General features: G+C 33.2%; 2 protein-coding genes and 1 pseudogene across 7 annotated transcripts in view; 2 read left to right on the forward strand and 1 right to left on the reverse strand.

Annotated features, from left to right (window-relative positions):
• LOC125859107 (uncharacterized) overlaps positions 1-991 on the reverse strand; it is a 6,247-nt pseudogene extending 5,256 nt beyond the window's left edge.
• The window catches only part of LOC125859849 (uncharacterized), a 662,179-nt gene that overhangs the window by 628,115 nt on the left and 11,192 nt on the right, over positions 1-22,872 (forward strand). The window lies entirely within an intron of this gene.
• LOC125859846 (branched-chain amino acid aminotransferase 2, chloroplastic-like) lies at positions 2,918-9,583 on the forward strand. Of its 6 annotated transcripts, none has more exons than XM_049539687.1 (11): positions 2,926-3,155; positions 3,425-3,442; positions 3,476-3,510; positions 4,337-4,514; positions 4,645-4,821; positions 4,909-5,040; positions 6,702-6,800; positions 7,385-7,501; positions 7,971-8,066; positions 8,839-8,951; positions 9,172-9,583. In XM_049539687.1, the coding sequence occupies exons 1-11, from the start codon at positions 3,012-3,014 to the stop codon at positions 9,287-9,289; spliced, it is 1,227 nt and encodes a 408-aa protein (XP_049395644.1). In that variant the 5' UTR covers positions 2,926-3,011; the 3' UTR covers positions 9,290-9,583. The 6 variants fall into 6 exon arrangements, with proteins under 6 accessions (XP_049395641.1, XP_049395644.1, XP_049395642.1 ...); XM_049539688.1 differs by having other exon boundaries at positions 2,927-3,155; positions 4,340-4,514; XM_049539684.1 differs by having other exon boundaries at positions 2,918-3,155; positions 3,425-3,510; positions 4,340-4,514.

Raw genomic sequence — 22,872 nt, forward strand, 5'->3', positions numbered from 1 at the left:
CCTTGGATTACAGCCCCAAGATACTTAAAACTTTCTTTCTTAGGAATGATCTGTGTGTCAAGTCTCACTTCCCCATCTGCCTCATCCAACGCATCACTGAATTTGCACCCCAAATATTCCGTTTTGGTCCTACTCAACCTGAAACCTTTGGACTCCAGCGTTCGTCTCCACACCTCCAGCCTCGCATTAACTTTGTCCCGCATCTCATCGATCAGTACTATGTCATCCGCAAATAACATACACCATGGGACCTTCTCCTGAATAGACCGCGTCAACTCATCCATTACCAAAGCAAATAGAAAAGGGCTAAAGACTGATCCCTGATGCAGCCCCATCTTAACTGGGAAATGCTCCGAGTCTCCTCCAACCGTTCTAACCCGAGTCTTGGCTCCACCGTACATGTCCTTTATCGCCCTAATATAAATCATCAGGACACCTTTAGCCTCCAAGCACCTCCAGAGGACATTCCTCGGTACTTTGTCATAGGCCTTTTCAAGGTCAATGAACACCATATGTAGGTCTCTCTTCCTTTCTCTATATTTTTCTACCATTCTTCGCATAAGATGAATGGCTTCGGTAGTCGATCGTCCCGGCATGAATCCAAACTGGTTCTCAGAAATGGACACCCTTTTCTCACCCTCATCTCCACCACTCTTTCCCAAATCTTCATAGTATGGCTTAGCAGTTTGATACCCCTGTAGTTGTTACAGTTTTGGATATCACCCTTGTTCTTATACAACGGAACCATTGTACTCTACCTCCATTCATCAGGCATCTTTGCTGTCTTAAAAATAACATTAAACAGCCCAGTTAACCACTCTATACCTGCCTTGTCCGTACTCTTCCAAAATTCCACCGGAATCTCATCGGGTCCAGTCGCTCTTCCCCTACTCATCCTACTAATAGCACGTATAACCTCCTCGATCCTAAAACACCTACAGTACCCAAAGTCCCGAAGTCTTTCAGAGTGCGCCAAATCACCCAACACCATGTCTCCGTCCCCTTCTTCATTTAAAAGTTTGTGAAAGTATCTTCGCCATCTCTGTTTGATGGAGGACTCTTCCACCAATACTTTGCCTTCCTCATCCTTGATGCACTTCAATAGTAAAGACAATTAATTTGTTAGAACATCACATCAAGTTAGGTTAACTCACCTTAATTTATACTAATAATTTTTCCTTACACCAATACCATCATTCAATTAAAGGGCAGGATTAAGCAAATATCAGAAATCCACTCTGAGACTTATCCAATTTTTTAGTTCAAAACAACTTATTAATTAGTTTAATTTCCTCTCTCCCAACCTACCCAAATTACGTGAGAGAATTCTCCTTCCACAAAGTTATTACCAATTCTTTTCGCTCTCTGGTTAAATATATCTCGTGTTTAGATAATCACATAGAAACTAACTATAAATAATTGAACGTACGAAACTTAAAACAAATTAAGACTGCTACAAAATTGAAAGCTAAGCAAAGTGGTATAAACGTTTTTTGAATTAAATATTTGACAAAATACTATAAACGTTGTTATCAATTTGGTTAATATTCCCAATAAGAAAACACTAGTATAAACTGTTTCCATTCATTTTTATTTATTTGTTTTGAATTTTACACGGCTCTTAGAAAATAATAATTAATATAAATATTTTATCATAATATTTATATTAATTAATATTTAATTTTAAATCGTAAAAAATGATTTGAATAATACGTAATTAATGTTTAAAATAAAACATGAAAATATATATGTTTGTTTCTTGATATGTTAAAAGTCACCATAAAAGTAAAAATGTGTTTTTTTTTTAATAATAGATAAGTAAAAGTTAATGAACAAAATATATATTCCCTGTGTTTATTTTTTTTAAAAAATTGTTTGATCTACTTTCATTTTTAGTCCGTTTAAAAAAGAATGACATTTTTTAGAATAATTTTTTAATTTCAACTTTCCAACTAACATGTTTAACAGCGAGATAAATCTTTAATTTTATACCACAAAATTCAAAATTCTTTTTTATTTTTGGGGAAATGGTCTGATATACCCCACAACTTTGTCATTTGGAGCGATATACCGCTCGTTATGAAAGTAACTCATATATACTCTTACTATTATACAAATGGCTCACATATACCCCTACAGTTACAAAATGAGCTCACATATACCCTTTATATAACGAAAGTGAAAATATTAGTTTTAAATTTATATTTTTGACTTTTAATTTTTAAAAAATCCATGTAGGGGCATATATAAGATCCTTCTAGCAAAGGTCAAAAGCATATTTTAATCTTTTTCATACATAAATTATTTTTTTGACTTCTTTGATTATCATTATTTGAATTTTTTATTCTTATTTTTTTTCTTTCATTCCTTAATGTAAAGAAAAAAATTAAAACTAAATTTTTTGTGGCTATATTATAATTTAAGACTATTTTTTAGTCTGTATTGTAATTTAGTTTTTGTATTTGAAAAAATAAATTGGGTCATCTATATTAAATTTTACAAGAAAATTAGTGAAACATAATTAATAAAGTTGACCATCAAAATAATAAATTTAAATTATTCATTGAAAAAAATAGTCAAAAAAAAATATGTGAGATGATTAAATATACCCATATGGGATTATATTTTTTAACAAAATATTTAAAAATTAAATTAAAATTATTTTATTCATTTTCGTTAGAGGAAAAAGGTATATGTGAGACATTTGTATAACAATAGGGGTATATATATATGATCTGCTTTTATAACGAGGGAATATGAGCTCTAAATAGCAAAATTGGGTGTTATATTAGGCCGTTTCCCTTTATTTTTTTAAAGTTTGTATTAAGTCAAATAAATTAAAACGATTTTTTTTTTTGGGAAGATAGTATTGAAGTACGTGGATTGCATTTATAATTAGTCAACAAATTGCAGTACGTGTCAAAACAAAAGAATTAGAAAAATTAAGAAAACACTGAAAGTGTGAGTGACAAACGAAACGGCTCCAGTCGTAGAAGAAGAAGAACAAATCAATGGAGAGCGGCGGCGCATTAGCAGGGCTTCACCGGAATCCCACTTTCCACCACCTTCTCCGGCCACCACGAACCGCCGTTAATAATCTTCTCTCTTGTTCTTCCTCCACCTATAAGCGCCATTTTTCTCCTCTTCCTCTCAAGGTTTTTGCTCCCCTACACTAATGTCCTTTTTTTTTTTTGGTTATTTTTTTACTTGAATAAATTGGATGTAAGGCTCGAACCGGAGAACTCTAGTCAAATATGAAAATTGAAGGAGTGAATCACTCTTTTCACCTACGTTACTTTCAATTCGAAATATCTATGCTTATATTTGTGTTTTTTTTTTTTTGTAACGTATTATCTATACTTGTTTCTGTTATTTGGTTCATGTAATTTAAGTGTTGATTTGTTAATTTTCTAATGTTATACAGTTTCAGAAGCAGTCACATTTTGCTTCTTATAGTTATAATTGCTCCATAAACGATGGGAGTGCTTTTCAGGTGGCTTATTCTGCTAGGTATTTTTTTCTTCCCGTTCTACTGATTTTCAGTTTTCCGATACATATCTTCACTTCATTATTGTTTTGATTAGTACATTTCGATTGATACATGACGAAATTGAATCGATATCACAATGGAAGTACTACCATATGCTGCTTTAATATTTAAGGTTTTATTTGTGAGTTCAACTTGTTCAGCATTTCCTGTGTGGCTATTATGCGAAATTAGAATAATTTAAAATACATAAATCAATTAACTACTGCTCAATGTTGTGTTTAGCTAAGCTTAATGTAAGTGCATGAAGATTCACACTACCTGAATTTAGGTAGCTTTATTGCCCAGAACTAGTATGTTATACGTTGTTACAAACTAGTGATGGATAGCCAAAATAAACGCGGAGATGAATATGCTTTTATGGGGGTTAAAACCTATTTTTCTTTGGGGTAAGACCTTAACCTCAGGGACCTCATTGGATCATAGGCTAGTCACTGTATATATTGAAGATCATACAGTTTGGAAGAAGAATAATATCTCAACATTCTCAACTAATGTTCTTAAAAGTAGCTTTTATCGGATGTTCATTTTTCAACCTTACAAAGTGAGGTGGTTAAATCTCCCCACCTTGAACCAACCTTTGTTCTGTGAGACGACCTCAGAGTTCAGCAACCATAAGAAACAAAAGCATATAACTAGAGCTTAGTAACATTGATGCATCAACAACACATTTTCCTCTAATTATACAATTTTTTATTTTCCGATCATCTATCAAGTGCCTCTAGATCTAGTGCTTTGCTTGTTTAATCACTAGTGGACAACTGATAAAAAGTGTTTTCTTTATAAAAGCAGTGCAACACACTCATTTGCCAACATCGATTGGGACAACCTCGGCTTTGGGGTTATGCCTACTGATTATATGTATAGCATGAAATGTTCTCAAGATGGGAACTTTTCTAAGGGCGAGCTACAACGTTTTGGGAATATTGAGTTGAGCCCAGCTTCTGGGATATTAAATTATGGACAGGTCTGTTTTGCAACTTGCTGGTGTTTTTTTCTTAATCTTAAATATATTGCTTATGCTATTCATTTTAATGATTACTGCTCCACTTTCGTCTGTCATACTCTACTTAAAATGCTTTTAGAAATATTGATAGGGATTGTTTGAAGGTTTAAAAGCCTATAAAAGACATGATGGTAATATATTGCTGTTTCGACCCGAAGAAAATGCTCTGCGTATGAAGATGGGAGCAGAACGTATATGCATGCCTTCACCATCTGTTGAACAGTTTGTGGAAGCAGTAAAAGCCACTGTTTTAGCAAATGAAAGATGGGTAAATGTGACAATTCAACGTTTTAGTCAGTAATCTTGTTGTTGGGTGATTCCTGTCCTGACTGGTTTCCTTTTTCAATTCCTTCAGATTCCTCCACCAGGTAAAGGCTCATTATACATAAGACCACTGCTTATGGGTAGTGGAGCTATTGTTGGTGTTGCTCCAGCTCCTGAGTACACATTCCTGATTTATGTATCACCTGTGGGAAATTATTTTAAGGTACTTTTTTACGCATCCTTGGCGTACATGTGCATCTGCTTCCTTTTTTTTTTCTTATGAGATAGGCATAGATCTTTTAGGATTTCTTCTCCTTTTTGTTTTTCCTTCTGCTAATGAGCAAACTAGCTTTTGTATTGTCATAAATGTGACCTTTGACTACTTAAAAGTTGAATACATTGATATAGGGGTGATTTTTTTCTTCGTCACCACTGCTAGGCAGTCTGCACACTCTGCTTAACTTCAGCCTACACACACACACAAAATTTTCGGCTAAGTCCTTAGACTGTTTTCTTAGGCAGCATATGAATAATAGCACCACAGAAACATACAGGAACAAGTCCCAACCTTTATTAATCTCACATATATACAAAGGAATAGGCTTCACGGGTTATAGTAAGGCATAAAACATGTTTGAGATGTAATTAAACTGTGTTTATCGTTTTGAAAATTGCATAATTGTGTACAAAGGATGCATGTATAGATTTTAACCTTACTTTTAGTGTTATCCTTGTTTGGTATTTCAGTTTTTCTCTTACATATCACATTCCATGAAAATGTTTATCATTGGTAAAAAGTGCTTGCACCTTTACTTAAGAGAGCTTCAAAACAAAAATCATCGGACTCTGAAATCATTTGGTTAATTGCCTGGGGATCACACACAACTGCATTTAATACATGTATCAAAAACCTTTCCTATTTTGAAAAAAAGGGTTATATATCTTCCCCTATGTGTATGAGATTACCCATCAAGTCAATTATCTCTTTCAAGGAATACTTCCATCTTTGCGAAAAGTTTCAAAACTTATTCAGCTAACTAACATTATGTTAAAAAAATCAATGATGAATTCACCATTCTGATTGGGAAATAACTTTTCCCATAAACCACCCTGATAAAACTTCTGTCAATGTTCATTCCCATTGGATATGTAAAAGGATAAGTCATTTGGTCTTTTGTACAAATTATACTTCACTTATAAAAGCCTAAGCCTATAAACAAGGAAATCTTTTCTGCTAAATTATGTGAAGAGATAATTGTTTTAAGTTCATCAGGATCTATGATATTATTGGTTTTAACCTGTTGAGAAAAAAAATGTTTTATAAGTATTGTCCAGAGGGGATGGGGAGCACAAATTACATATGCAATTGTTTCCCCTGTTCTGCTGTTTATTATATTTCATATGGTTATAGGAAAGTTTGAGTTGCTGATTGAGTATCATGAGAAGGATTGGAATTAGACATAAGGTGTTGGGTTATGAAGTTTTGTTGTGAATGATACAAGAATATTCATTAGATCTGAATTCCTTTTTGACTAAATTCTGAAATGTTCAAAAATTTGTATGAATTTAAGTCCTTGATGATGGTTGTGGCAAATCTCGGGACTGTCAACTACAGCTGGTGTATGAAGTGAAAATTTGATGCGAAAGCAAAAAGTTAACAAGTTACAATACATTATCTCACAATCTTCATACTACTTTCAAGACAAAAGGTTATGGTGTTGGTAAGTTATACATAAAGGATAGGAAGATGTAGGTTTATTGTTAATTCTCAATCTTCAAGTGAACATGTCATCTTTTGTTGTAGAATTCCATGTTTGTGTTCTAATAATCATGTTATGCATTGGGTACTCTCTATCGTCACTTCATTTTTTACTTTCTTGGCAGGAAGGTATGGCACCAATAAATTTGGTAATTGAGACAGAAATGCATCGAGCAACTCCTGGCGGTACTGGAGGTGTCAAGACTATCGGAAATTATGCTGCAGTAAGCTAGGTTTACGGATTTTTTTATTTTTTTTTCAGATATCTGCTTATGCAACACAAAGTATTGGAGCCTTAGTTTCATTTTCTTCTTGGGGATTGACAGATAAATATTCATGAGTTCCTACTAAGCTTGCTTGTCCTTTTTGTATTTTTGATGTCATCCTCACCCTTTGTTCATTCCTTGAATATACAATACATCTCTCCGTTCAGCTTAACCCTTGAACTTCTGCACTCCATCTAGCAAGCTCTTATTCCTCTAAACTTTTGAGCCTTTCACTCTTGTTTTACACTTGATGTGTTTACAAGGGGATCTGCAGTTTTATTATCTTATTATTTGATGGAAACACCTAACTTTATAGGCGAGCTGTGATCATGAGAAGAAAAACATTTGTGCTTCTACTAATTATTTGATGCCTAACGTATAATTCTAGAATGAAATGGGTCTAAATGGACCGAAATGGATATAGGGATTCATATGGCTGACCAAAACTAGCTTAGGATCAAGACGTAGTTTCTATTGTATATGGATAATCAAATCTGCAATTGTTGATTACTTCATTTTCATCTTTGGGTATGTAAATGTAGGTTCTGAAGGCACAGAGTGCTGCTAAAGCAAAAGCCTACTCTGATGTTCTGTACCTTGATTCTGTTAACAAAAGATACCTAGAGGAGGTTTCCTCTTGTAATGTCTTCATCGTAAAGGTATATTATTACGTCAATTTTATCTGTGCATCTTCTCAAAAAAAATTTTTATCTGTGCACCAAAACCATTCTTTTAGTATTTTCATTAAGGTTAATGCCGAAGAAATATGCGCCCGGAGATTTTTTATAGTAACCTCTTATTTCGTATCCTTTTTATCCTTTCCCATTTTGGCTTACATACTGGTTAGCTCATCATTGTCTCCTGTCAAACACAAATGGACTTCTCTTCCTTTTTTTCGAAAAGAAAGAGCTCTTTCCTTCCGGTGAATGTGTGTAAATTCTTGGCATGTGTAGTCGGCCAATCGAAACATTTGCTAGTCTTAGGCAAGAATAAAAATTATAGATTCACCAAGATATTTGTCAAGCAGTGGCATTTTTCCTACAAGGATCTTTTAACTTCTCCAAACAGACTTCTTTGCAAATTATCATAATGATGAAGGCAACTATGTTTCTATATACTATTTCTCAGGGTAATCTGATAGCAACTCCTGCAATTAAAGGAACCATTCTTCCTGGTATCACACGAAAGAGCATAATTGACGTAGCTCTAAGCCAAGGGTTCCAGGTAAGCCCCCTTCCATTTGTCTAATACAAAACATGCTTGAGACTAATCTAATCCTACTTGCCATATCATTAGGGTTTCAAAAATATACTTTATTGTGTTTCATATGTGCAAGCAATTGGAGTTCCTTCTCTTCTTTTTTTTCCTTCCAAATTAAATTTCTTGATATTTATAAACCCTCTAGCTTACCTCAGGAAGACTTGAAGATGGTGTTCATCATATTTGTAACGAACCCCAGTCTAGAAATCAACGAATATTGTGCTTATTCTACCAACTAACATATACAATACTGAGCTTAGCTAAAGGGATATCATTACAAATTTTACAGTTCCAATGGATGAGAAAAAGAAACGTAGCAAACGGATTATTCAAGACTTAGGTAACTGAGAGTTGTTATCATGTTTTAGCAATAAAAAATTCGACTTATAATCTCAGATTTATGCAACAAGCCTTTAAGGGAAATGGTTCTGCATTGGTTAAATCACCTAGGTAGAACTTCAATTCTATTGAATGATAGAATTGAGCCGTTCATGACTATTGCATATATGTTGGTCATCTGGCTAGGAGAAAAATTAGAATCTTTCAAGTTTAGCTCTAGCCATGGTGAGTCAAATTCGTAGCAAAGACGCTTTGATGATTAAGTTCCTGACATAGTGATGGACTTCACGTTACCATTCCCTTAATTTTCTTCTAGTTCACTTGGCTGAGCTGGTAACTAAATACTTCATGTATCACAAAACTATTATTCTAAGACCATAATGATTTCAATATGCAGGTTGAAGAACGGCAAGTGTCTGTGGACGAATTGCTTGATGCTGATGAAGTGTTCTGCACAGGAACTGCAGTGGTTGTATCTCCTGTTGGCAGCATTACTCATCTTGGGGAAAGGTATCTACATAAATCGGAATGGATCTAGATAGACTTTTTTATCCAGATACTATCCATTTCAGTGTGTTATCTCTTTAGTTGTCTCCTGCTGCAGAATTTGAGATGGCCATGAGCATATACATTATGATTTCTAAAGTTAGTTGCTTTGTCAGTGCATGAATACCCATGTGAACGTTCGTATATGTCTGGATCACGCACATTCTGGCTTACATTTGTGCAGGGTATCATATGGAAGTGATGGGGTTGGTCGTGTATCAAAGCAATTATATTCTACACTTACAAGCCTACAAATGGGACTGGCAACGGATAACATGAATTGGACTGTTGCGCTAAAATGAGCTTTGCTATCTTTGGATTAAAGTTATATTCACTGAGAGTGAATATTCGTGACGCTATCAGTGCAATTTTACTGCTTACAGCAGGTTATTACTTTATTTTCAAGGTTTATTAGGCCTCTTATGGAGAGCTACCTATTGCTGTATGTCAAATTTAGTTCATGCTGTATTTATTTTTTTACAATGTCGATGCACATAACTTAAACACTCTCTTCTAGCTTAAGTTTGTCTGAAGCTCTCGCCTTGTCATATAGACTTTTATATGTCTGTTAACGATCTCAGTTGATATCATTTGTATATGTCTGTGTTGTATCTCCTACCTTGTTTGGGACTGTGGCATAGCTTTTGTATATATCTTCACAAACCAAGATCTTCTCTTTGCAAGTAGCTGATCGCTTAACATGTCTTCTAACTTGGAGACACTTCCAATGGAGATTGTCAAAATCAACATTCTGATTTGACTTGGTGGGGAAATATAAGCGGGCACAAAGAGGATGGAAGAAGGAGATAGACATACCAAACTCACTTCATATCATTAGAAAAACTCCACTCTTACATAACATTGTAAGAGAAGTTTATACAGGTGTTAACTGAGACCTATTAAGTAGGCTAACATGCACTTGAATCTAATCACATTGATATCATAAAAGTCACCTAAACAATACAAAAGATCATATACCTAAGTTAACCAAAAAAAATGAACCTAGTGTAATGATCTGTTCCGTCATTATTTAAAGCACCTCGTGTGGAGTCTTAGGAATTTTTTAATTACATCGCCAATTTTAAATTTGGGGTGACATGATGAAATCTTGGAAATTGAAATTGATCCGGACTGACATCATCCTACCATAGTGTCGTGGTAGCCGCTATAACGGGGTCAGAGAGGGCAAAAACTTGAAAACGTGAATTCTTTCAATTTTCCTACTCCTCTTCTGTGGTAAAAACAAACGAGGGTTACTCCAAAACCTTACAAAAGGTTCTCCAAGCTTGGAAACCATGGAGGGGAAGGATTTCATCATGAGGAGGGTCAAAACCCATGGAATTCCAGTCTACCTCCGCCAGGTTTCACACACACAAAGCCAGAAACTTGTGCTCAGAGTTTTTCAGTAGTTGCCTGACGTCCGGTAGGTTAGGCTTTTTAAACTAAATAGTTAGACCTTTCTTTACCCGTATAATACTTGTGAATTGTCAGAAGTTTGCATGTATAGTCCTTTGGGCATGGAGTTTGGGTGGACGAATGTGTGGATCACAATTATTTAGGGTGGTAAGATACTTAATTCGATGATGCTAATCTTACAAATGTTGTTGGGTATTGTCCTAGGGTGGTAACATGTGGGTTATGAGTTATAAACCATAAAAATTGTCCGAAAAGAGTCATCCTGAAGTAGGTGATGGTTGTTGTTTCCTAATGTATGTTATGTATGCATATTAACTACATTGTAGTGAAAACTGTACAATGCATGTTGGGAAAAACATAAGGGTGAAATGTGAAATAATGAATTGTTGGCAATCTCATCCTATGCAAGCGATTTATTTACTTGTGTGACAAGTGTGATTGTATTTCATTGTGATTTTGATTGTGTTTGTGTGACTGTCAGTGGCTCGGGTACTACACCTGGTATAGGATATCTCTTGGTTAGAACGAGTACCACGCTTGGTATGTATTATTGGTAGACTCAGGTATTATGCCTGATATGGGATATCATTCAGTTGGCTCAGGTATCACATCTGATATAAGATACTATCTGTTGGCTTGGGTACCACGCCTAGTATGGAATATCATTCGATTGGCTCAGGTACCACGCCTGGTATGAGATACTATCGGTTGGCTCAGGTACCATGTTTGGTATGGGATATCATTTGTTGGCTCCGGTACCAAGCCTGGTACGGGATACTATTGGTTGGCTTATATGCCACGCCTAGTACATGTTTGACTATTCTTTGTATATTGATTCCACAGTGAATCGTGTTTATTTCTTAGTATTATGGTTGTTACATGGTGTTCCATGAGTGGGCAGGATTTGTGTTTAAATGTTGGGATGGTTCTGTATAGATCAGATTTCCATATTAAACATTATAAATGATGTCATAGGGATCCTTGGTGGTCCGGGTTACTTGAAAGATATGATGAATCACGTATGGCTTGTTGTATTGGCTATGGTCACATAGGACATGCTTCATGTGAATGTTAAATTCAGGTGAGGACTGTGAGTAAGGGTCATGTTTCTGACAGTGGTTATAATTGTAAGTTATCTATTTACTAAGTTGTGGTTATTAGGTCAGGCTAATGACCTGGGGGTTTGGTGTATAAATTATTTATTGGGACTGTTATGGTTGTTAAAGTGATTTAGAACATATCTGATAAGGGGAATTGGAGTCAAGGTGATTTAGTATGAGTCTTGTCGGCGGTTTACTAAAAGGGTCAAGCGCTAGGGTGTTGGCATGAGACCTTGAGGGAGAGTAGTAGATCTTTTAACAGAGTTAGTAGAACTCTAACATTGGTAGAACAAGTGGTTCAGAAAATCTCTATGTGATAGAGGGTTAGATCTTGATCTGATATGAGGATAAAATGACCTAAATGGTGGAGTTGGCAGGGGAAAAAGGTGAATTGATTTGAGATAGAATGTATGAGTTTCAAGGAATTACTACGAGGTAGTAAGGATGGTGATTGAAGGATCAGGGTCCTAGTTATATCTCGTGTTTCACGTTTCTTTGATTATTTGCATGTTATTATATGGTTGATTTGGGTTGCGGATGATGCCTGTTAGTACGTGTTGTTTGTACTGATTCTGCTATGTCACTTGACATATTCTGGTTGCAGGATTAGTGATTTTCTTATGCAAAGATAAATATGATCTCTGACAACTTCTACCTCTCTTTCCTTATAGTAGGAGTTGTGTCTTATTATTATTTCTAAACCTAGCTCTGTAACACCTCGCAACTGTATTCTTAGAATCTGAATCTTTCGTCGTAAATATATAAGCTTGAATCAGGTGATGACCTACTTGTGCTTATGTGTTAAGGTTTATTCTTATGTGTGGAAAGTGTATTGGAAGTGGTTTAGGGAATGACCTATGGTACTAAGTTGAGTTCAGAACCTTCCTACCCACTAAGTTTTTCGCATAAGTTCATATAAGGGTCAACTTCAAACAACCATATATCTCAACACATAATAAATTAGGTGCCCCATAAACTATCAAATTAAAGGTCTATGAATCATCTTTCCAACACTACCTAGTTTGCATCAAACGAAGTTTGGACTAAAATGTTATGAACGATTTACCAGAGACTACCCCAACATAATTTTCTAAGTCAGACAACTACGAATTCCATTTACGGATCGTAAATTGAAGTAAGACCCATAGTTTGGACTGGTAAAACCAACTTTAGAGACCGAGTTTTTTTGGTCAGATTCTTACGAACCCAGTTACGGGTCATAAAATCATCTACATGCCGTAATTTGGGATTGTAAAATGAAATTCTGGAACTTGTTTTTGGGCCTGATTTCCATGGATCTGATTACAGGTCGTAAACCCGTTTATGGGCCATAATTTGGGCCAGTAGAATAAACTTTAGAAACTCAAAATTTCAGTATGACTTATATGGATGGTATTTACGGCCCGTAGATCAAACTACAAACTATAGATGGCCTCGTGGAAGGTTTTCGACAATTTTTTAACTAAGGTTGTTTCAGTCTTTTTTCATTATTCCTAAGTCTAAGACACAATGTTTTAAATTCTATTAGGGGAATATAGTTTATCAAGCACTCAAATTTCTTTCTTTTCTATGCTCTCATCTAAGACTGGGCACCGAACTGGGTTGTACCACTACCGTTCTAGTACCGTTCCGGTCCTGTAGTATTCAGAACGGAATGGGATACATTAAACCGGTACTCGAAATAAAACGGTATCATGATTTGGTATCGGTATATCGATAACGATTCATCTCGATTTCGGTCTGGTCTGGTCTGGTCCCGGTAAATTATTTTTAATTTAATTTTTTAAATTACAAACTTAAGTTATTTAAATTACAAATTATCAATATAACTTAATAACTTATTGGAACGGATGTCACGATCCAACACACTAACTTGAAATGGGTGTCACGATTTGGTACACTAACAGTTTAAGTATGGATTCTGTGAGAGGACCAATGACTTGTTGTATATGTGTATTAAAGAGAATGTGGAATTATGAGTTGTTCATGATTGATAATCGGTATATGTGTTTACATTTTGTGCATGTCATATTTACCTTGTTGTGATTATTGATATATGTTGTGCTTATTGGAATAGCCACGTGATCCTACCAGTACACTGTGGTTGTGTACCGAAACTGCACTAGCTCTTTCTTTGTTGAGTACAGGGCATGTTCAGGCGACTACTGAAAGACCTCGTTTAGGAGATCAGTGATCAACATCGAATTCAAGTGTGAGCAGTTCTTCCGGGCTGCCATGAGTTCTCTTTTTGTTTATGTCCACTTCCTTCAGACTTAGATTAGTACTTTAGATTTCTTATGTTAAGTTTGGGTTATACCCATTTTCGTAGACTTGTTGAACTTTAGATGTTTTGGTACATTGACTTTCAGGTTCTAGGCATTTTTTCTGCAATTGTTTTGTTAGATTTCGGAGTTTATGGGAACTCCCTATTTTTCCTTTAGACATTTAAACTTGCTTATGTATCTTTAAATGCTTTAGTTTTTGTTAATTTGGTTAGTTGGGTTGTAGTAACGGTTCTCGCACCAGAGGGTTAGTGTGGGTGCCACTCACGACGGTCTGGGTTGTGACAGACTACCAGGCTGAAACCGGACCGGTAACAAATCGGAACGAAACGGAATTGATACCAATACCTCCTGGTTCCGCTGCCACACTTGATGAGGACTGGGAGTTAGGTTCTTATTTCTGACTGTTGTTATAATTTTAAGTTATATGCTTACTAAGTTGTGGTTATTAGGTCAGACCAATGACCGAGTGTTTGGTGTATAACTTATTTGTTAGGTGTGTTATGGTTGTTAAAGTGATTTAGAACATATATGATAAGGGGGATTTGAGTCAAGCTGTTTAGTAAGAGATTTCCAGGCGGTTTACTAAATGGGTCAAGGGTCAAGGTGTTGGCATGAGAGCTTAAGGGAGAGTAGTAGACTTATTAACAAAATTAGTAGAGGAATTTTAGTGTTGGCAGAAAGAGTGGTTTGGAAATTATCTATGTCATAGAGGGTTAGGTTGTGATCTAATATGAGGGTGGAATGACCTAGATGGTAGAGTTGATAGCGAAAGAAGGTGGAATGATTTGAGATAGAGCGTATGAGTTTCAAGGTATTACTACGTGGTAGTAAGGGTAGTGATTGAAGGATCGGGGTCCTAGTTATATCTCAAGTTTCATATTTTTTTGATTATTTGCATGTTATTATACGGTGGATTCGGTTCAACCGATGATGCCTACCAACATGTGTTGTTTGTACTGATACTACTCTTGTTATGTCACTTGGCATAGGCTGGTTGTAGGATCAATGATGTTTTTTAAGCGAAGACAAAGATGATCTCCAACAACTTCTATCTCTTTTCTTATGGTGGGAGCCGTGTCTTATTAGTATTTTCTGAACATTGTTATCTCTTAGAATCTCTTGTACCTTTTTAGACTAGTTACTTGGGAGGGTTCAATGTTTTCTTTACAAAAATACCTTGTTTGACAAGTTTTGAGTATTTTTGTAATTAAACAGGATATTTAATTTACTTACGGGTTGTTTCTGCATTTCATGATTTAAATAGGGTGTAAGATTTCTCCTACTTAGGTGTCAGAGTAGGTGTCCACACAACCTGACGGGTTGGATCGTGACACCTAGACTCATGAACATCTAAGTTTACTATTTTTAACGAATGATCTATAATTCAAGGAAGTTGTCTAAATAGAGGGAGAATGAATGGAGAAAGTTTCACAATTCAAATTTGACTAAATATTTATGAAGTATTAAGTTTATGTGTTTGAGTTAGACCTTTTTTCATATCGGATGAATTGAATACAAGTCATATTTTTAATCGTTAGTTTGATAATTTGTATTAACTTTCTTAAAATGAGTAATATATGAGTGGATCAATGTAACTAGGATTTTGATTTTCACTTAACTTAAATTTACAATAGATTCTTCATTTGAGTTAGGTTTGTAAAAGTTAATGAAGTGAATAATCAGTCATTATATATGTGTATTGCTTGAGTAGTTCTACAATCCCATCGATTAATTACTGAAATGCATGAATGCATATGTATTTGATGAGTTTGAATTTAATCATCTGATGTTTATATGATTTTTTTGTTGATTCATTATATTATTTTTCAATCTTTGTTTAAATGTCTCTTTTATCTCCGTTAGCACTATTTTGGGTCAAAATAAACTTGAGGATCATAATTATGTTAATTGACGGAGAAATCTTGACATTATGTTAAGCACCACAAAAATTTTGGGGCCCGAATTTTTTTCCTTTAAAAAAAATATTATTTATTTTTCTTCAATAGTAAAAATTTTTTAGACCTTGAATTAAACTACTCAAATCTTCATATTATTAGATAAAATTTACTATGCAATAAGATCTAAGGTAATGTATTGCATATACATGGCTAATTTATTAACTTGAAATAACTTTAATTACATTATTCCTATCAGTTTTTCGTTACAAACTTTAAAAATATTATACCTTATAAATATATTACACAATACACAATAAGCACATAAAAAAAAATTAAGGTCTTTTATTAGAAGTTGGCTTTACCCTACTAACTTTTTTATTGAAATGATAACCAGTTGTAAATAGGTTGTTGACTAAATTAGTACTTGGCGATTGTATGAACTTCATCAAGTGGACATAAATCCAACACCCACTTCATTCATCTGTTAATGTTGGATATGAGTTTTAAGTTCATTTTATAGAAAAATAGTTTAAAAAAAGCTTATCAAACTCCTTAAACGATAATATTTTATTTGTTAGTTGACATATGCGTGTCAACAACAAATGAAGGTTTCTATTTTTATTATATTTTTAATGTTTGACCTGTTGTGAAATAAATAAATATATACGTATTTTTTTTTCAACAAGTCAAGCATTAAATATCATAAGGTAGAAACTCTCATTTGTTGTTGGATACACATGTCAATTTAATAAATAAAATATTGTACAAATTCTCGTTTATTGGATATGTCGATGTAGATTTAACAAAAGAAATTTTTTTTTTTACTGATTTAGAGTTTGATATATCCCTCAATTTTGTGATTTAGAGTTGATAAATCTTTCATTATAAAAAGTAGTTCAAATATACCTTTATTATTATAGAAGTCGCTCACGTATATCCCTACTCATTACAAAAGTGGCTCACATATACCATTTTTCATTTAATGGTAGTCAAAACATTAATTTAAAATTTATTTTGTTGATTTTTTATTTTTAAAAATTCATGTAGGAATATATACGATCTTTCTAGTAAAATTTAGAGTATATTTTATTTTTCTCACATATGATTTTTTTTTTACTACTTTAATTCAACGTCTAATTTGAGTTTTAAATATCTTCCTTCTAAATGAATTGCTCTTTCTTCATAAACCAAGAGGAATTTACTCTCCTCTTTGCAAGTAGTTGATCGCTTAACATGTCCTCAAACTCGAAGACACTTTCAGCGGAGATTGTCAAAATCAACATTCTAATATGACTAAGAGGATGGAAGAAGGTAATAGACCTATCAAACTCATTTCATATCATTAGAAGAACTACACTCTTACATACTCCATCTGTCCCTAATTAGTTGTCCACATTTTTTTTTATAGTTGTCCCTAATTATTTGTTCATTTTGACAAATCAAGAAAGGACAAATTTTTTACCTATTATACCCTCTATTAATTACTTTGAAAAAGGTAGAACTTTTTTGAAAATCTTAAATTTTTAATTCATCCACTTCATAATTAATAGGGGTAAAATGATAAACTCACCATGTCAATAATTATTTTCTTAATAGTTGTGTCAATTCAAAAGTGGACAAGCAAATAAGAACAGAGAGTAATAATTATGGGAGAATTTGATATAGGTGTTAATTGAGTCTAGACCTATTAAGTACGTCCACATACACTTCAATATAAGCACATTGATATCATAAAAGTCATCTAAATAATACAAAAGATCATATACCTAAGCTAACTAAACAACATGAATCTAGACATTTGAACATTACTATTTTCAACGAGTGATTCCATAATTCTGGGAATACATCTAAAATAGAGGGAGAATGAATGGAGACAGTGTCACAATTTAATTTTGATTAAATATTTATGAAGTACTAACTTTAAGTGTTGGGTTAGAACTTTTTTCATATCGGATGAATTTAATATAAGTCACTGTGTTTTTAATGACTAGTTTGATAATTAGTATTAACTCTTCTAAAATTAGTAATATATGAGTGAATCAACGTAATTAGAATTTTGATTTTCACTTAACTTAAATTAATAATAGCTTCTTCATCTGAGTTAGGTATATAAAAGTTCATGGAGTAAATAATCAGTCATTATATATATATATATATATATATATATATATATATATANTATATATATATATTGCTTGAGTATTTATTCAATTCCATGGATTAGTTACCGAGATGCATGAATGCATATGTATCTAAAGAGTTTGAATTTAATTGTCCAATGTTTATATGACTGTTTTGTTAATTCATTATAACATTTTTGAATCTCAGTTTCAATATATCTCCTTTTATCTCCCTTAGCGCTATTTTAGGTCATAACAAACTTGAGAATTATAACTATGTTAACTGAAGCAGAAATTTTGACATTATATTTGTTAGGATCGAAATAATTAGGTGTAATGTGGAAACTAACAAATCAAACCTCGAAAGACAGTGAATAAGAAGAAAAATGAGAAATATACCAAAAGACACATAGATTTAACGTGGTTCGGTCAATCGATCTATATCCACAAAGGAGATGAGCAATCCACTATAAATATGAGAGTACAAAATATAGAGAGAAATAACCTCAACCAATTCACTCGGAATACAAGGAGGTTCCCAAAATTCTCCCCCATTGCCAAAACTCTCAAAACCTTAGGACTACATTGTGAATGTAGATTAAGTTAAAAGGAACAAACATATATTTATAGAGTCCTAAAACCTTTCCTACAAAAAATGGACTTGTCAAAATATTAAACATTTTTTTAAAAGAAAAACCTATTTATGATAAGAAATCAGGGCAAATAAAACCCAACAATATTAAATATAAAATGACTTGTATTAAATTCATCAAATATAAAAGACAATCTAAGCTAACACATAAATTTAATACTTTATTACTATTTAATCTTGATAATCGTGAAAATAATTTCCTATCACCAAAATAATTTCTCTGCACCATTTTATATTGACAAAAATTCCAAAAACATACTGTTCATTAGAAGTACCATCTCACACATATATATACAAAACATATATATGAGAAAATAACTCAATGAAAATAATGTTGCAATACGTATTTGAACATTATACAAATTTGTTCCCATATAATACAAAACTTTTTAATTATGACGGTCCAACATGATTCCAAGAATCATGAACCATTGGTTTATTAACATATTAACCAAAAAATACAAATAATTCTTTAGCAACCGCCACTTCAATTCAGAAAAATAGCAGACATAATTGCAATATACGGTCATTACATATTATTTATTTAGATTTATAGTGTGATTGATGAAGTCAATTGTTAGAAAATAGTACCTAACGGAAATATTTCAGGAATATACTTCTTACATGAACTATAAATAAACACAAACACGTTGTGTGTTGAAAATTGAACTTAAGAAATACCTCTTAAAGTGTGAATTATTATAATTTAAATTAAGTTCAACTCTAATTCTATGGTCTTCTTTAGTGAGTCCAAATGGCAAATTTATAGAAGATTGATTCTCTTTTTTAGGTGAAATGACTCCTACTTATAGGACTTTATCCCAGTCCAAAAAGGAGAACAAAAACGCAGGCTTGTATTTTGGAACAAGAAAAACTCGCCTATTTTCTTTCTTTTCGCCTAGAAATAAGATTTTGAATTCTAATTAAACATGGGCAAGTAGGGATCATAAATTAAGAGAAAAGTATTGAAAATACTCTTAAATTCGGTACGAATTATTAGTTTTATCTTTGAATTAGTTACAATCCTTAAAAAACACTCCTTTACTTGACTAATTGAACTTAAATACACCCCGATCTTGCAGCATTAGTGAAATACCATCTTGAATTATCGTCAAGTTTAGAGGTGTTTTCAACACTTCTCTCAACTTTTTATTAAGAGCCCTATGCTCCTACAAGAGTTAGAGACCACTTGCTATGTCATATGGGAGATCAGAGGTGTATCTAAATTTAGTTAGTGATGGAGCCATAAATTTTATCAGGAGTGTTCAAGAATAATTATTTTTTTTTATAAATGAGTTGAATATTATTTTTTTAACCTAGCGATTGTACTATGAACGATCCCAACATTTGTTACTATGAAATACAAACAATCGAGTTTTTTCTCTGAATTTTATATAATAAAGAATATATGAATTATTGTGTATAAAGTGAAATACTAATTAAACAAATGCATCTAGCTTTATACGAAACATAAATCACACCCTCAAAGAATTTTTTTCTATTAAAAAAAAGAAGATAAAATACATTTATCGATTTTAGCTTTGAGTTTAAAGTTATATATATGCACAATTTTTTTTATGTAAAATGTTGGCCATTTTGTTTTTTCACCCTTTACAAGTGCATTATATGTTAGATAAAATTAGAAATACATAATATTTGTATAATAACAAATTTCAAAATTAAAATAATTTATTCTGTTACTCTATATTATTAAAATTATAATAGTTAGAATTAAGAAACTTGATAAACATTTAAGAATTTAGGTAAATTAAAATTAATAAATATATTTTTTTTGATGTAAGAATAATGGTGTGTACAAATGTAAGTGTAACAGCTCTCAAAATAAAACAAAAAATGCAGTGCAGCCAGCACGGTTCAAATCAAAACTGTTAGATTGAACTTTGAAGTGAACCCTTAGCCATTGCACCAGAGGAAGTGTTGGGTTTAGGATCTTTTTTCCCTTCCTATGTGAATAAATAAAAGTCTTATTAGGACTAGCCCACTTTAGCCCATAACCCAAAATATTATGTGGCATATATAAGGCTTATTTGGTCTTATTTTCAGAAACACAAGAGAGAAAAATCAAGAGAGTTTCGTTTTAGAGATTGAGAGAAAAAGAGAAAATCCCGTTTTTGCTTCTGGAAATTTTCTGCTCAGGCAGTCCGCTTCAGACAGAGTTTGCCGCTTCGTTAACCGTTGGATCGTGCTCAAATTTGAACTGGGAGTTCTCAGCATCTGGTTCTTGCAATTCAACGGTGGAGATCGGATTTGGAAGTCTGTAGCTTCTGATTTTGGGGGTGAACAGTAGCGCGTTTTGGGTGAAATCTCTTCTTTAATTCTCTAGTTTTGGTGCAATCTTGATTTGTTGTTGCTCGTTGTTTGGCACTTGTTTTGTGGCCAATTTTGGAGAACAATTTTGTAACTCTTGGTGTTTATAGTGGAGCTTTTGGTCCTGTGGTTTTTTACTCTTCACATCGAAGGGTTTTCCACGTAAATCGTTGTGTCTTGTGCGATTGGGTTATTCTTATCTTGTTGATTTAGTTTGATTGATATACTTGCTGTCCATTCTTCATATTGTTTGATTTGGTTTGTCTTCTCTTGGTTCAACTTGAAAGGGAAAGTTTAGATTTGGGTATTATTCCGCTGCTATCCTGTCTGACATTCTTGTTAGTGTCTTGTCTTTCCCAACAGGAAGAACTTATGTTAAGATTATGTTAAGAGTGTTCAACATTAAATATATATCGTTTGAACTCAGTATTTGACTTATATACATGGTGATCTTTCGCTGGAAGGGAGTTCAACTGACCATCCTTGGATGGCTGTAGCTCCGCCCCTGAATTTAGTTAGTCAAGTTGAGGGGTGTTTTTAAGACTGTCAATAGTTCGGGAATGAAACTAATAATTTGCGCCAAATTCAAAAGTGTTTTCAATACTTCTCTCTTAAATTAATTATTGAAACTTTCTATTATGAAAATAATTCAAGATTTTAATTTGAATTACTTTTATTATAGTAAATTATAAATATTAGAAATTCATAATTACACTACTTTAATTATATTTCAAAATTCTCAATTAGATACTTATGTAAATTCTAATTTTTTTTAAAAAATAAATCTCAGGTTAAAATTACGGATACTAATAAATAAATTAATCTCGTGCAACATGTATGAAGACAACATGTTTTCATTTGGACATTAGATGACCTTTGCATTACCATCACTAGGGTCCTCTGCTTTAATTATATTCAAAATGGTAAAAATACCCTTTATACTGGATGAACCCTTCGGATCATTTTGTTTATATTTAGACAAGTGTAGGCAAAGTAAGAACATCAATTATTTTATTTTTTACAGAACAAAGAACTATTATAATCTTATTTTACTTTTTATCTAATTTTTATAATGTTTCTACATTTATCTTTCAAATTACTGATATGTGACATTACATAACAATTAAAAAAAATTATAATCTATCCCAACATAGTTGTTACAATCCAATGGGCATCTACTCTAATACTAGATAGGAGAACCTTTACCCCCAAACTGAAACATGAAATGCAGAAATGTCACAATTCAATTTACCGGATCATGCGGACACCTACTCTAACACCTTGGTAGGAGAACCCTTACTCTCAAACTAGAACATGAAATGCGAAAGTGAACAAAATATAAGCTAACACCCTATTGTAAATACATAAATACTCAAACTTAGTAAAAATATTGTACTTTTGTCAAGAAATACATTGAACCATCCAAGGAGCTTCTAAGAATTAAAAGATTCAAATAATAAGAAATATCTCCCTCCATGTCATGACCCGAGGCTACCCGCTAGACATAACACGGGACCTAGGATCATGAGTGACCTCAAGCAAATCCTGAGTCTGGCATATATTAAGAATAGTTTGGCATATATTAAGCATACAATAAAAGTTATTGAGTAAAACATAGACTATGCGGAAGCTAAAATAGTAGATATAGGAAAATGGGGAAAAAACAACCAGTCTAAATATATATAAAATAATAGGAGTTTAGTGAAGACTGAAACAACCACTTAACAACTCAAGCTGAATCTATTACTATGTCTGAAATGCCTCTAACTGAGTTGAGTTGCTGGGACATGCCCCCAGCTAACTCTAACAAAACTGAAAACTGAAATCAAAGACTGCAATGGAAAGCATGTCTATTGTTTTCGAAGTATGATGACTCACCACTGAGGTTGCTGAAGTTGAACCGAGAATCGATCTAAGCATGATCTGGATGTTGAGTGCCTGAACCTACATCATGAAAGGATGTAATGTAGAATATGCGTCAGTACATAGAATGTACTGAGCATGTAGGATATACATATACTAAGTTGAACAAATATATATGAGTTGAACAATGCTTAACTGAGAAATGACATAATTTGAGCAGAGA

The sequence above is a fragment of the Solanum stenotomum genome, chromosome 3 (assembly GCF_019186545.1).
Source record: "Solanum stenotomum isolate F172 chromosome 3, ASM1918654v1, whole genome shotgun sequence".
Classification (NCBI taxonomy): Eukaryota; Viridiplantae; Streptophyta; class Magnoliopsida; order Solanales; family Solanaceae; genus Solanum; species Solanum stenotomum.